Here is a 13,626-nt window from a genome sequence, read left to right as displayed (position 1 = left end):
GCCTTTCCGTGTATGCTAATGAGCGATCATTTTTATAAACAGCGGTCAATGGCTTGAGGCGCGGGGGACTTCCTGTGACCCTTGCGGCAGACGTTCCGGTCTCCTCGGTGGCGCGCTTTATCTTAATGTTTTTTTATGTTTCACGGAGCCCGTGCCAATTTGTAAGGCGCTTATCAATGGCGTCTATCAGCGCACATGATATCAGAATTGTGCGTGCATGAGAAGCATAGCGAGAGGTGGTCAATGTGGAGGAGGAAACAGGAAAGCAAATATGTCTACATCCCCCATGCCCCAAAGCGAAGGCACTGCCGCACCTTGTTTGCAAATTAGCCCAGAATGCCATGTCATTGATGTGCCTTCATTATCGTAACGGTTTAGCAGATTTTTGCGCTTTAAAGGTTAACCTCAACCATGTTATTTTGGGTGCTTAAAAAAAAAAAAAAAAACCTCACTGTGCAGAAAATGGACCAGGCTAAATCGAGGAACGAATTAAAAATGAGACAACACTTATTATCGCAAATCTTATTATGTGAGCAGAAACGACTACTTCACCAGCCAAAAAGGAGCCTGATAAAAATATAGCGAGAACTTTATTAGAGATAAAATAAAATCCGGTGCAGAGGCGGATAGTAAAGCATTACATTTACATATTGTCGCTGTCCTGTGAAAAACACTTATGTCCAATTTTGGAAAAAAAATGTTTAATTCTCATGTTAAGGCGATGTCTGTAACGCGGAAAACACCATTAACGTAAAAATAAGAATATTGAAAAAAAAAATGGACATAAGTCTTTTTCACATTTTTAATTCATACTCAAGTGTTTTTATTGGGGAATACACTACAGTATGCAATCATCAAAAATAAATCCGAACTAACACTAATGATAAAACACGTAATTAGGTAGGACTATTTACAATTGTGGCTCGGCATGGTGGGAAGTTAGCGTCAACAACAAAATGAGAAATCGTTCACCAGTTAGTGCTTGATTCGTTTTTTTTCATTGAGTACTTTCTTATTCTCACACTTAAATAGGAAGCCAACCCCCACATTTTCTTAATAATATGTTCTATACGCCTACACTAGTCCAAACACGGCATTCTGATTAATATTGCATTTGTGGAATACCAGTTAAGCAGCAAAAGCCGCCCGTTTTTGTCCATCTCAGAGGGCGGCCATTTTGTCACTTGTTGTCAAACATATTATTGTAACGAAAAATTTGGGGTTGACTTCCCCTTTTATTTGGAGGACCGCTTTTTACTTTAAACGAAGTCATTTCTGTAAAGTAGCACTACTCTTACTTGTGTATATTTTTGGTCAATTTTGGTGAGTACGGTATACTCGACCCAACTCTGATCCAATTCATGTCAATGTATAAATCAGTTAACGTGACCATAATTTTAAATCCATCGCCTCAGGCTTTTGAGCGTTTCATGTCAACGTTCACTCAGGCAAATTCTGACACCTTAAATCATGATGTTGACAGGCTCAGCACTTAATCCGACTAAGACCTGTAATATTAGGGACTGGCCTCCGGCCTGAGGTGTGTGAGCTATGTTTTGTATTAATGTGAAGAGACTCACCTGTCAAGCAAGCTAGTCATCTGTCATTTAGGCTTTGTGGTACATTTCCGTTTATATGCCGATACAAGGCTTGAAATAACTTATTTTTTTCTTTGAGGAGCAGTTTTGCAAGTCAACGACTTCATTTGGGGAACAACTTTCCAAGAGACCTGTAGCAAGGGTTTATTTTATCTAAATATGATGAATGACAAACATAACGAATGAACACTTGGTATCTTTTTATTTTATAATCAACATTTTTTTTTAATTTGTTAAATTCACATTGTTAAAAGCAGCAAAGTTTTTTTCTTGTCTGGAAACAATTTCAGTGGGGTAATTCCATACACAAATATAAATTTCAGTTCAAATTTAGTATTTCTGAATGGGTTGTACGGTCCTTTAGCAAAGCCGCTAATTGTAGCAACTACATTCAACGTAATGGCGAACTATGTTGTACTCACGCAAAGTGTGCGAAAAGGTTTACGTGCCACGCAACCGACAATCAATATAAAACCGGCAATAGTGTTGACATTTTGGTTATGTATTTTGTTAAATGCAAAAACAGTGCAAAACTTTAATAAAACAACTTGAACTCATTAACACAAGGTCAACACGTCCCTGGAGCAAATTTCCACTGGACAAGAGCCTATCACTTGTCCTGTCCCCTCCTGTCCTGTCCACTCATCAAATATTGAGGCTGAGCGTAGAGGTATCCAATTCTTTTTTTTTAATCTCCGGTTTCTTTGTGGCACACCACAATTGAGCTCAATGAGCTCCACTTGCACATCGTCGTTCTTTCCGTCCGTGCAATCCAAGCTCCGTTACACAAGCTTGTTTCGAAAACATTCCTCCACTGAAAACAGTGACTGTGATATCAGATATCACTTTTACAAAAACACGTATCTGTCTTTGTTTCTGTCTGTCCCAAAAAAAAACCATCATGATCCAAAGCATACCACATCAAGTTTCAAATACAGTCTAATATCTGTGTAAGCAAAGAGAATGTGATCCAAAGCATACCACATCAAGGGTATCCATCTATCTGTGCAAGTATAGTGGTGAGTGACAAGTTTTTCAGGTTATGAGCCGTCGCTCGGTCAGATTTTCGCTTTGTGTCACGAGCAAGAATTAGACTTTTCTTTATTCTAACGATATTGTCTGTACGGCCCTCCCCGATTGTGTCATTTAGAAGTGATGACTTTCTCCGTTATGGTATGTTATGCAAACTGTATTCTTAATTTCACATTTAGCTGCTTTTGTCGACTGCAAAAAATTGAATGTTGTTGTTATTCAGTGCATGAATACGGTCTGTATTATATTGCACTTGGAGTTGTCAGTTTCATTTGGCACGTTTGCTAATTTATTACAAATGAATCCTAAATTCAGAGTTAGTAGTTTGTGTTTTACATTTGACTTAAATTCTCTATTTCAAAGTAGTTGTTCTGCCTTTTGTCAGAAACAAATGGAAGGTCTTTCTTTAAAATGATCTGTCATTGGGTTTAATAGAGTTTTTCTGGATTAAAGGTATTAGTGGTATCAGTTACTTGGCATCAGTATCAGCGAGTACATCACTTCTACTGTCACAGCCAGCATAAACCAAATTGAAACAAATGATAAAAAAATGCAACTCTGTATCACCGCGGTTACAATGACTGCAGTTGTTGTGAGCGGCGCATTCAGACAAAGCTGCTGGCAGCTAACACTGCCATAAAAAACACCAACTGGCAATATATTTTTGCAAATACTTCCCAGCGTTCGCGAATGCACTAACTTTCCTGACTGCAGTAAACGTGCCTTCCAATCACTCGTTCACCCATCGGGCTTGTCGCGGTTCACACCGCAGCCATCTGTTAAGAGCCCGTTCTCGTCCCTAAACAGAAGGTCCTCCCCCTTCGTGTAGCCCAGGTACCCCCCCGCCCCCATCCGCTTAACTACCACCTCTAGAGAGGTCTACCAAGCCATCGAGGGGGTCACAGTTTCCTGAGTAACTTGAGCAGAAAGTAATGGCAAGTGACCCAATAAGAAAGACATATGCGCCCTCCATATTGCCTTAAAAATATGTTCAAATATTACATAAATGTTTTTTTCCCTTTATGTTGACTTAATGATGATGAAGGTCTGTCTATATGCAACAATTACCTCCTTTTGCATGGAAAAGTCATGTGGCCAACAAGACGTGGCCCATACTTGTGATGGAGTACATCACATGGTACACGTGACCCCAAAACTAACCCAGATAAAGCAACACTCAGGATAAATCAGTTTGTTAAAGTTTTTGGGTGCAGGGATCCCTTACGTGGGAGATTTTTTTATAATCCCCCTCCTCCAACGAGCTCCCAGTAATCCTAGCGCTAACTAAACAGAGCTATGTGCAACCCTAATAGCGAGCGAGCAAAACTTGAGTTTCGAGCAAGCTTCAGATGCCACCACTTGAGAGAATTGGAAAAGAAATGGATCACATGTGGGTTTGCATATTCTGAAGGAAAGCCAGGGTTGCTAGCAATTTCAATGCAATGCAATTTTAGCCATTTATTGAACAGGACTAACGAGGACACTGTTTTGGGATCTTAGTTTCTGTTCAATTTATAGTTTAAACAATAAAATAGCCAGCTGGCTAACAAAGCTAGCTGGCTGCCCCGCTTGCGACATGTTCGTTTGCCCACACAACTTTGTTCTTTCTTTCTTGTAACGGTTTCCTTCTTTCTAAGAAGACGTTTAACTGCTCAGAAGGAGAGTGACACGCCGGGCAAATTTACAACCACAAGTTGAGTGGGACAGTTGAGCGGCCACACCGCACAGAGACATAGTGCCAGAACACACACGTTAACGTCTTCTCGCATAACACAACAGGAGAAAAGAATGGACAGGGAGAAAACAACTTGTTACAGAACAAGGCTAGTCGCTAACATGATCATTATTCTTTGGAGTATTGATGCCTTTTACTTGTACTACTTCAAGGACAAAATGGAGCTTGTAAATAAAAAAATGTAGGCCTACTTACGTACACAGACCTACATGCCACACAACAGTAAAAGCTAATGTAGCTATGTGGAGCTTCCTGCCTTTAATGAAATTTGGTTGGATGCTAAAATGAGCATTTATTTTTTATAGGTACTACTTATACTACTTCATGTTCAAAATCGAATTTGGTAATTTATGAAAATGTAATTTTTTACAGAAATGTCCACTTCATACAATCTAATGAGATACAGTAAAAGCTAATGTAGCTCTTTGGAGCCTTTCAACTTGAATGGAACCGGCTACATGCTAACAGGTAGCATTATGTTTAGAATGTTTAGAAGTATCTCCCTTTTGCTTGCTAAAGTTTGCTTTTTCATGTCGGATCTTGTTCCCTGGCCCCTGTGAATAGCAATGATTCACTGTGTGACACATTTACACTTAATACAAGCTACGTAAATGTTGCCAATGTAGCCATGTAGCTGTTCTGAATGTGACAACTTGACATTTTCCTGGCAATAGGATTACATTTGGAGTCTAAATATATTTTTTGGGGGGTAATTTAAATAAAAAAATGCAACCTGAAAATGTAGATCTACAAACACAAATATACATAGCAACACTCTAATAAGTTTTGAACTTGCTAACTTTCACAAAACAGGACTAGAGGCTACACTTCAGTTTGAATTTCCTATTATAAAAAATAGCAATAGAAAATGTCAGTATTAATAAGATTTTGTCCGCATCCTTTAACTGGAACATTTTCATCTTCGTAACTTTCATTTTTTTCTCTGTCATTTCCCTCAAGGAACGCTGAAACCTGAGGGTCAATCAGTTATTACAATGAGGGGATGTTATGAACATTCATGAATATGATTTAATGAAAGATCAGATGTGTGTTTATGACCAGAGGGATTAGGAGTGTAGGCAGTAGGTATTAAACAGACATGTTTTATGGGAGCGTTTTGAAGAAGCGACATGGCGCTGTTACTGTAATCCTTTAATAACTGGTGCTTCCACTTTAAAAAAAAAGAGTCAGACGTTCAATGGCGGGATTTCCTTCTCCCTATTATCAGATCTATTGTGAAAACAATGGACGCTGCCCACGTCAGCTTGGCCACCCTGGTGCTCACAACGTTCTCCTCAGCGCCAGATGTCTGCCTTCTGGCCCTGTGCCAGCGAGTCTAGAACAGGAAGAAGCCACGAATCAGATAACATCCAACTCTTGTTTGGAGTGATATGCCCTTTTTTTTTTGTATCTGGTCTATATTTTGATAAGATTGTGGAGTGCCTGGCATTCTAACCTCAAAGATTGTGTTGTACCCAGCAATCTAACCTCAGACATCGTTACATCGCCTATCGTTAGCAAAGATTTGCATGCTAATGCCACAAACATACTTTACATGAAGTACTATGAAGGTATTGCGATACTGTTCAGACCTACAGTGAATGTAAGACCAATGTTATTATTATTATTATGCCCATGTCAAAAATTATATGTACACTTCAATTCATATCCATGTTAAAGCAATTAAACTGAATATTCCCAAATGATTCCCAGATCTCATAATAAAATGTCTCTGACTGACCAGCATTTGTCCGACTACTCCAACGATCAACTATTTGTGTTTGGAAGCTTCTGTCTATTGCGAAGGAGCTACCACTCACCCTGTCCCCCTGAACTGCAGGGTGTACTGAAGCTGTGAGTCTTGAAAGAAAACACGGTCTAGTTTCCAATTTAGCAATTTTGTCACAAAATGTAACAGTTACTCAGACCTCTCTAGTGAATCAGGTAGCTGCTAGCACTAGCTCGCGACGTGTTCCGGTGTTACTGGAGACTTTTGGAGACTCTTGAGTAGGGATGTGATTAAAAAAACAGTTCCTTGAGAACCGACTCCAAGTTAGTTGATTCGTAAGAAATGTTTGTTTGCTTGACTTTTTGATTCCTATAATCTTAGACGCCCAAAAAAGAGAACTTGCTCTTTGACCGGGCTCAGCCGCTGGCGAGGCTGCTTAAGGCGCCACGATTGTGTTCACATCATGGCCTAAGAAAGGAGGAAAACAAATTCTGGTGGGTTGGGTTCACTCTGACACTCAGCTCTCTCGATTATGCCTCTGGGGATGTTCCCCCCGACTCTCTCCGGGATGGTAATTTTGTTTGTTTGTCGTGTAATTTCACAGAGAACCAACCATCTGTATACAAGCCATTCAAATTCAATTTTCCTGAATGTAAAAGTCAGTCATTTAGAACTACAACCTCATGGTAAATGCATAGGCGAGACATGACCGTATTATGTTTTTATTTACTTGAGTGAATTGGCTTCTGAATGAAACGTGGCCTGATACAACTTGTGCAAGTGTGCTACTGGTTTTGGCATTTGGCGTTAGCAAGAATCCGTTAAGCTCCATTTCACAACAAAAAGACTCCTGAACTCACAAAAGATTTACTCGGTTGTGTAATTTCACTCTTGATGTGTGGGCAAGCACTCCTGTAATCCAAGTTTTTGTATAAAAGCAATTAAAAAGTCACTTTTCACGATTAAAAAGTCACTTTTCACAATAGCGCCCTTTTAAAGACAGTACTGTAGTTTGGAACTAGAAGCTCAGAGCCCGTTAAGCTCCATTTCACAACAAAGAGATTATCTGAATTACTTGTGACATGCGCTGCATGGGACAAGCACCTACTGACACGCACTCAAGCACGGCTAGCTAACCAAATGCATCCGGCCACACACACACACGCACGCACCCACACTCATTTACACATACACACACTGGATTAATGGCTGAGATTCCTGTGCAGGAGGATGGAAAGTATTTCCACACATTGATATTTCAATATAGACCTTTTTTACTTACAATTACACATGTAACACATCCATTATACACAGCAACACTAAGTTAAAGCCTCAGGTTTAATAAATACAAACGATGGATGGGGGCAAAGTCCAATAATAGGTGGTCCAATTGGTTCTTTGAGTTCGTCAAATGAGAAATGTGTTTTACAGAGGAGTTTGACGATTCTCCGTTACCAAGGGGACAAAGTATACATACAGCACGCGCACACCAAAATCAGCATATAAACACTTCCTATATATTATGTGTACCGCGTCTTCATTAAGATGGTCGCCTTCTGATATGACTTTACAATATATGCACAGTGAAATGTATATTTACAGAATGTAGAGCAAAGAGAGCACGTTTTAGAGCATTTACATGACAACAACAGAGTGACTATGCTGTAATTTGAAGAAGGAAACACTACGCGCAGTTGCTTTAGCCATTTTTCAGCGCTTGGATGAAAAAAAACTTCCACTTAAAACAGATATTTGTTTTACTACGCATGGTCATAGTAATCGATTACTAGGTTATTCACTTGTTAAAATGTTGAACCGTTGAACCATGAATGAACCATTTATCTTTTACGATAATGTTGTAAAATGAATACGAAATGATATTGAAGTGTTTTTGGATCACAGTATGTCGTATATTCTCAGATTTAACTGTTAACTTGGGAAATTAGAAACATTTTGCGGGATAGGCATCCGTTTCTTGGGTTTTTTTTTGTTTTGTTTTTCTATTTGCGGCAAGGCTTGGTCGTTTTGATTACGGTGTTAGCGAAGCAAAATGTCGGTGTCATGTAAATACAGGGACAATGATGAATAATAGTGGCACCTCTAATAATAATTATTATTTTACAGATGATTTTTTTTAATTATTCAGAGAAGTGCGCACATACTCACAATCCACAAACATGTTCATATACACCAAGAGGACATTTTCCTGGTGGAAACATAGGAAGCGCATTGTTGTGGAGGGAACATCTGGACTCAACGGGGAGAATGGAAAAAGCAATGTGTGGCCAGGGAATAATGATGATGAACCTTAATGTCTGCTTTCCAGTCCATTGAATGTCAAGTCCCAAACAGCTATTTTGTTTCCCGGGTGATAAAAAAAAAAAAAAAAAAAAAAAAAAAAACGAAACATAACAAAACAAAAAAAACCTCACAAATCTCCAAAATGGCAGTACCAGCATGTAAACGAGTCAGAAACAAATTTGTTTTTGGTTGTATTTTTTTTTTTTTTTTTTTAAATGTTTGATGTTAACCTGCTAAAGCTAGCGCGTTAAAGCTTTGCCTTTGTCCCCAGCGTCCAGCAAAAAAAAAAAACACAACTATCTACAAAACAAGCTAGCGTACCGTGTCGTACAGCCTTTAATCACGGCCCGCAGCTCTGTGGCAGTGAAACGATCGGAAATCTCCTCAAAGCGGATCAGGCTGTCTTAATAATAGCTTATAAAAACCAGTGTCCCAGTAGCTCCGTTTGAAAAGTTGGACCCTGAATAAACATCACCTTCATTTCAAACATGTAATACTGACAATAAAAAACAAATAAAAACAAAAACAAAAAAACAATAAAGCTGCACTATGGTATGTATGGAATGACATGAAGTGCCTGGAGTGCATTTTTCTTTTTCCTTTCCAGACAAAATCTAACATAAGTGTAAGAAAAAACATGTGGTGAAAAGGAAAAACTTCAGAGAGCTGATAAAACCTTTTTTAAAAAGCTTTTTTTGTTTCTTGAACTGTCCTGCCTTGAAAGTCACAGACAGTCGCATTAATAACTACTAAATGTTCTACTTCTTTGTTTTGTCTGGAGTGCCCAAAAGGGGGCAAAGTAGCGGGCGGCCAGTTTTTTTTTTTTGCACCACAGGGGCAGTCTTTGTTGAGGATGTGAGGAGTCTTTTTCAGGGATGAGGACAGCGGGTGGCAGTGTTTTGTTTTTGTCATAGTAGCAGAACTTGAAAGGCACTTCTTTAAAGAGGCAGGGGGCCGGAGGCCCTCACACCCGCTGAACTCCGGGGCCTGTGCCTTCCAGGAAAACCTCGTGCTGGGCCAGTAAGGGCTGCGTCGGAGCGCTACTGCCGTTTGAGCTGAGCTGGAACGCCGTGTTGGGAATGCTGGGCCCGTCGTCGTCGTCCTCCTCCTCCTCCTCCATGGTGGTGGTAGCGGTGGAAGTGGCGGCTCTGGACGGCACCGTAATTCTGGAGCTGAAGTTAAGATAGATCTGAAAAAGAAAAAAAAAAAAAAGTACCAATCAGCCTTGCCCTGGGGGTTAAGACCAGGGGCTGTCGTTCTGTTTAAGACTCTTTGGTAATTAAGGGCCATATAAATAGGAGTAGGAATGTTTACATCTCGATTTTGGTTAAACCACGCCTAGTAAGCAGTTAGTCTCTTGAAAGCAGTGTCGCCACAGGTGAGATTATCTCAATGAGGAAAGCCACATCGGCTGTGCTTAGTGCATTTTTGTCTGAGGTGTGAACACTTACGTGCTTGGTAGCATCTGACAGCTGCTGCTCAATCCTCTCCACCACCTTCCTGAAGGAGGGCCTTTGGATGGGGTTGCCGTCCCAGCATGATCGCATGATCTGATACCTGGGGAGCAGTCACACATGTACTGTGGTTTTAATGTATATAAATAAATAAAAAATCTTCCTAGTGTACATGAAACTGGGCCATCGGCGAAATGTAAGATCATCTGTAATATAACTATTCTGGTTCCACACTTAAAATTCATACATTGTTAGGTGTTTTGGTTAGCAACTGAGTTCAAATGCGTTTACTATTCATTTCCGCGTGTAAGCGCCTGCAAATTGAGGTGGTTTCAGGTGTGCCTTTTTATTCTGAAGTTGTGAAGCAAAATGAGTCGCCTATTTGTTTCAAGAGGGTGGTGCCAATTCGAGCAATTAACTGGGTTAAGGTGTCAGTTAAAACAGGCCTCTATTGGCGAAAATGTTTGATTGCATTTTATTTTATTTAGCTGTGTGATGCAGTGCAGGGTTTATGTTTTGAACACTGTTAGTTTATTAGTTAAGTAGTTAGAAAACACAAGGGATCTATTTAAGGCAGGGCGTTTATTCAAGCAGCCAATGTGCCCGACAATGGATTGGCGTACTTTGTCTTGATCATTTTTAGGTGGTTTAGATCTTCTAGTTCTTTGAGGCACGCGTTTTTTTTTCGAGTGAGGCATCCAATGAGAAATTGGGGTATGGTGTCTATTATCACATCATAGCTAAATTAGGTATGTTACAGTGCAGAGAATTATGTTTTGAATATTGTTAGTTTATTGATTGGTTAGGAAAAATGAGACAACTACTTGAGGTATGGCATTCATTATTCAGGGGGATGGGGTACCAAGTGATAAATTGGGCCACGTGATGACTAACTTAAGATTTACGGGGTTTATGTTTTGTTAGGTGGTTGGTTATTTAGGAGAAGTGACATGTATTTGAGGTAAGGCATTAATTCATGCAAGATGATGACAAATTGGGGCCTCTTGTTTTGATTAATTAAATAGTTCATTTGTTGTTACCTAGGAAAAAAAGACATTTACTTGAGGTATGCCATTTATTTGGATGATGCCCTCATCGATAAATTGGGGTATGGTGTCTGCTGGCCACACGACACAAATATATAAATAAGGTATGCTGGAGTGCAGAATTTGTTTTGAACATTGTTAGTTGGTTAGTTAAGTACGAAAAAGGAGGCATTTATTTGAGGAAGGGCATTTATGTATTCAAGTCAACGGCTCATAGATTTATTTACTGGACCTGCGTCAATTCAAGCGTAGGACACTATTTGCAGAAATACAGTATTACAATTGGAAAGTGCAGATCAACAAATGATACGGATTTTCGGTCCGGGTTTTATAGTCGATGCAGAGTGCTGACCAATTTGTTAAACACATTTGTGGGGCTCTGGTTGTTTTCTAAAGTAGAACAAGTTAAAAAGTTGAGTCGTTGTCCGCCAGGGAAACAGGATGAGAGTGGGCCGTCATAAAAATCTCACATTTTTTGATCACCATCATCAACACCTTTATAAAAAAAAAAAAGAAAAAAAAAAAGAAATGAATAAAAACACGTCTTTCCAGTCTTACATTTCACAGGGTGCAAACTTGGGAGAGTCCAGCCTGTATCCTTCTTTAATCAGCTTGTAGAACTTGGCGTCCACGGGCATTCCGGGATAAGGACTGTTTCCTGCATGAACGATTTCTCTGGTCAGGAAAAACATGGGGGAAAAAAATATAGGCTATAGGAAGACACACAAATATAAGATGGAAACGCATACCTAGCGAGAAAATCTCCCACAGCAGAATGCCGTACGACCACACGTCGCTCTCGAACGTGTATACGCACTCGAAGATGCTCTCTGGAGACATCCATTTGACGGGCAGACGAGCCTGAGTTGACAGCAGAGTAAATCCACCAACAAAATGTTATCGTTCGAGAGGAAATAAAAGAATTACTGCGGTTTTAGTGAAAAAGTTCTCAGAAAGACACACTAATGATTTGAGAAACAGCTCAAATCTGATCGAAAAACAGTCAGCGTTAAAACCTCCTGTCAAATACTGGTTTTTATGTGTGGTATTTAAGCAGCTGACTAGCTGACTATGCTTGTACCGTTTGCGTTTTCCAGGAATTTAGGAAACGTCTGCGTGTTGCAGTAGCACTGCTGTCGCCATATATCTGATTCGAAAGTGGCAAAGAAGAATTGGAGCTATTTATTCCTGCGGATGACATAACACGGGGCACGCCTACTACTACAGCGTGAGCTGAATTGGATGAAATTGATTTGATTTGGTTATCTCGTTACGCCACATGTTGGCAAAATAAGTTACGTAACAACATTAATGAGACTGTCTATTCGAGGAGCAGACTTTATTTATTCATGCGATCAACACATTTGGGGTAAATAATCTATTATTGCGGAGGCCACTTTGAAGGAGTTCGTTTAGCCGTACGATGCAGTGCAGAGATAAGGTTTTGATTATAGGTAGCTAGAAAAACAGAAAGTAGGTTGTTCATCAATTCAAGCGGATTGAGAGACAAAAAGCAACAACAATTGAAAACATTATTTACGGTTAAAGAAAAAAGAAAGTGTCAGTTTAAGGTAAGGCGTCCTTTTTTTCTGACCATGAGGCTAATGTACCTGGCAACAAATCTGGTGTGGTACCCTATCTTGTAAACGTCTTTTAACGTAATACAGTATTCCTTGATATAAACAAGAGACTCACGTTGCCTTTGACAACGTAGTTGGAGTCCGTGGTGATGTCTCGGGCCAAGCCGAAATCGCAGATCTTCGCCACTCGCCCTTGCGTGATCAGGATGTTTCTGGCCGCCAAGTCTCTGTGGATGCACTGAGGGGGGGTGTGGAAAAAAATAGCACCAGTGAGACGTGTTCTAAGTGTGATATCACCCAAGTGTTGGGTTTTTTTTTTGTTTTTTTTTCCCATTGTCACCAGCTGACAGACATTTGACTCCGACAGTAATTAAATTTTCAACAGCGTGCCACGACATGCTTTCTGGATTACGCTCACTAGCGGTGGAAACAGGAGCCGTGTTTTGTGTTGTGTGGAGACAGAAATCAGATAAATCAAGAACACTACAACACTATCACAAACGGTGTTTAGACACACATATATATATATATATATATATATATATATATATATATATATATATATATATATATATATATATATATATATTAGAGCTGTAACAAAAACTGATTTGAATGGATACATCGTTTTTTTTTAATGAGTGCATCGGTACACAAACTAATGAATTAGCCTCATTACCCCCTGAACTGGTTGACGGCCCAATCAATAAGTTATAAATCAGTATAAATCGGCTTGACGTTGCTGATGATGAGGTATGACATACGGATGGATGGGATAACTCACATTCTTGGAAGCCAAAAATTCCATCCCTTTGGCCACCTGGTAGGAGAAGCTGAGGAGATCCTCAGTGTCCAGCGACAGGCCGTCGTCGTCGAACATTTCTCCTTCTGTTTCCCCCTCGCCATAGTTACCGCCTGAGAAATAGGGATAAGGGGGGCATTAAATGTGAATTCGGATGCTTTGTTCCAACCCGGTAAACGCCCGACTGGCCTTTGCGGTAGGAGCTTCTCTTCTCCACGGTGGTTGTAGATGAGGATGCGGATGAAGGCGGCTTGCCAGTGGCAGAAGGCCTCATGGTCATGTAGCCGTTCAAGCTGTCACTGCGAGGAGAGGAAAGGAGCAGTCTGAAAACGAGCCTCTAAACACCCGA

General features: G+C 40.0%; 1 protein-coding gene across 2 annotated transcripts in view; it reads right to left on the bottom strand.

Annotated features, from left to right (window-relative positions):
- Positions 1–7,350: 7,350 nt before the first annotated feature.
- The window catches only part of kita (KIT proto-oncogene, receptor tyrosine kinase a), a 30,878-nt gene continuing 24,602 nt past the window's right edge, over positions 7,351–13,626 (bottom strand). For both annotated transcript variants that reach the window (XM_086047564.1, XM_086047566.1), the window contains exons 15-21: positions 13,467–13,576; positions 13,260–13,390; positions 12,591–12,713; positions 11,645–11,756; positions 11,454–11,553; positions 9,847–9,952; positions 7,351–9,584 (exon numbers count right to left, since the gene is read on the bottom strand). In XM_086047564.1, the coding sequence (XP_085903690.1) occupies positions 9,360–9,584; positions 9,847–9,952; positions 11,454–11,553; positions 11,645–11,756; positions 12,591–12,713; positions 13,260–13,390; positions 13,467–13,576 (907 nt within the window). In that variant the 3' untranslated portion in view covers positions 7,351–9,359. The remainder of the gene's footprint in view (positions 9,585–9,846; positions 9,953–11,453; positions 11,554–11,644; positions 11,757–12,590; positions 12,714–13,259; positions 13,391–13,466; positions 13,577–13,626) is intronic.

Source organism: Filicampus tigris, chromosome 12 (assembly GCF_054856515.1).
Source record: "Filicampus tigris isolate MCC_2025a chromosome 12, RoL_Ftig_1.0, whole genome shotgun sequence".
Taxonomy (NCBI): domain Eukaryota; kingdom Metazoa; phylum Chordata; class Actinopteri; order Syngnathiformes; family Syngnathidae; genus Filicampus; species Filicampus tigris.
This window is presented reverse-complemented; position numbering and strand designations above follow the sequence as displayed.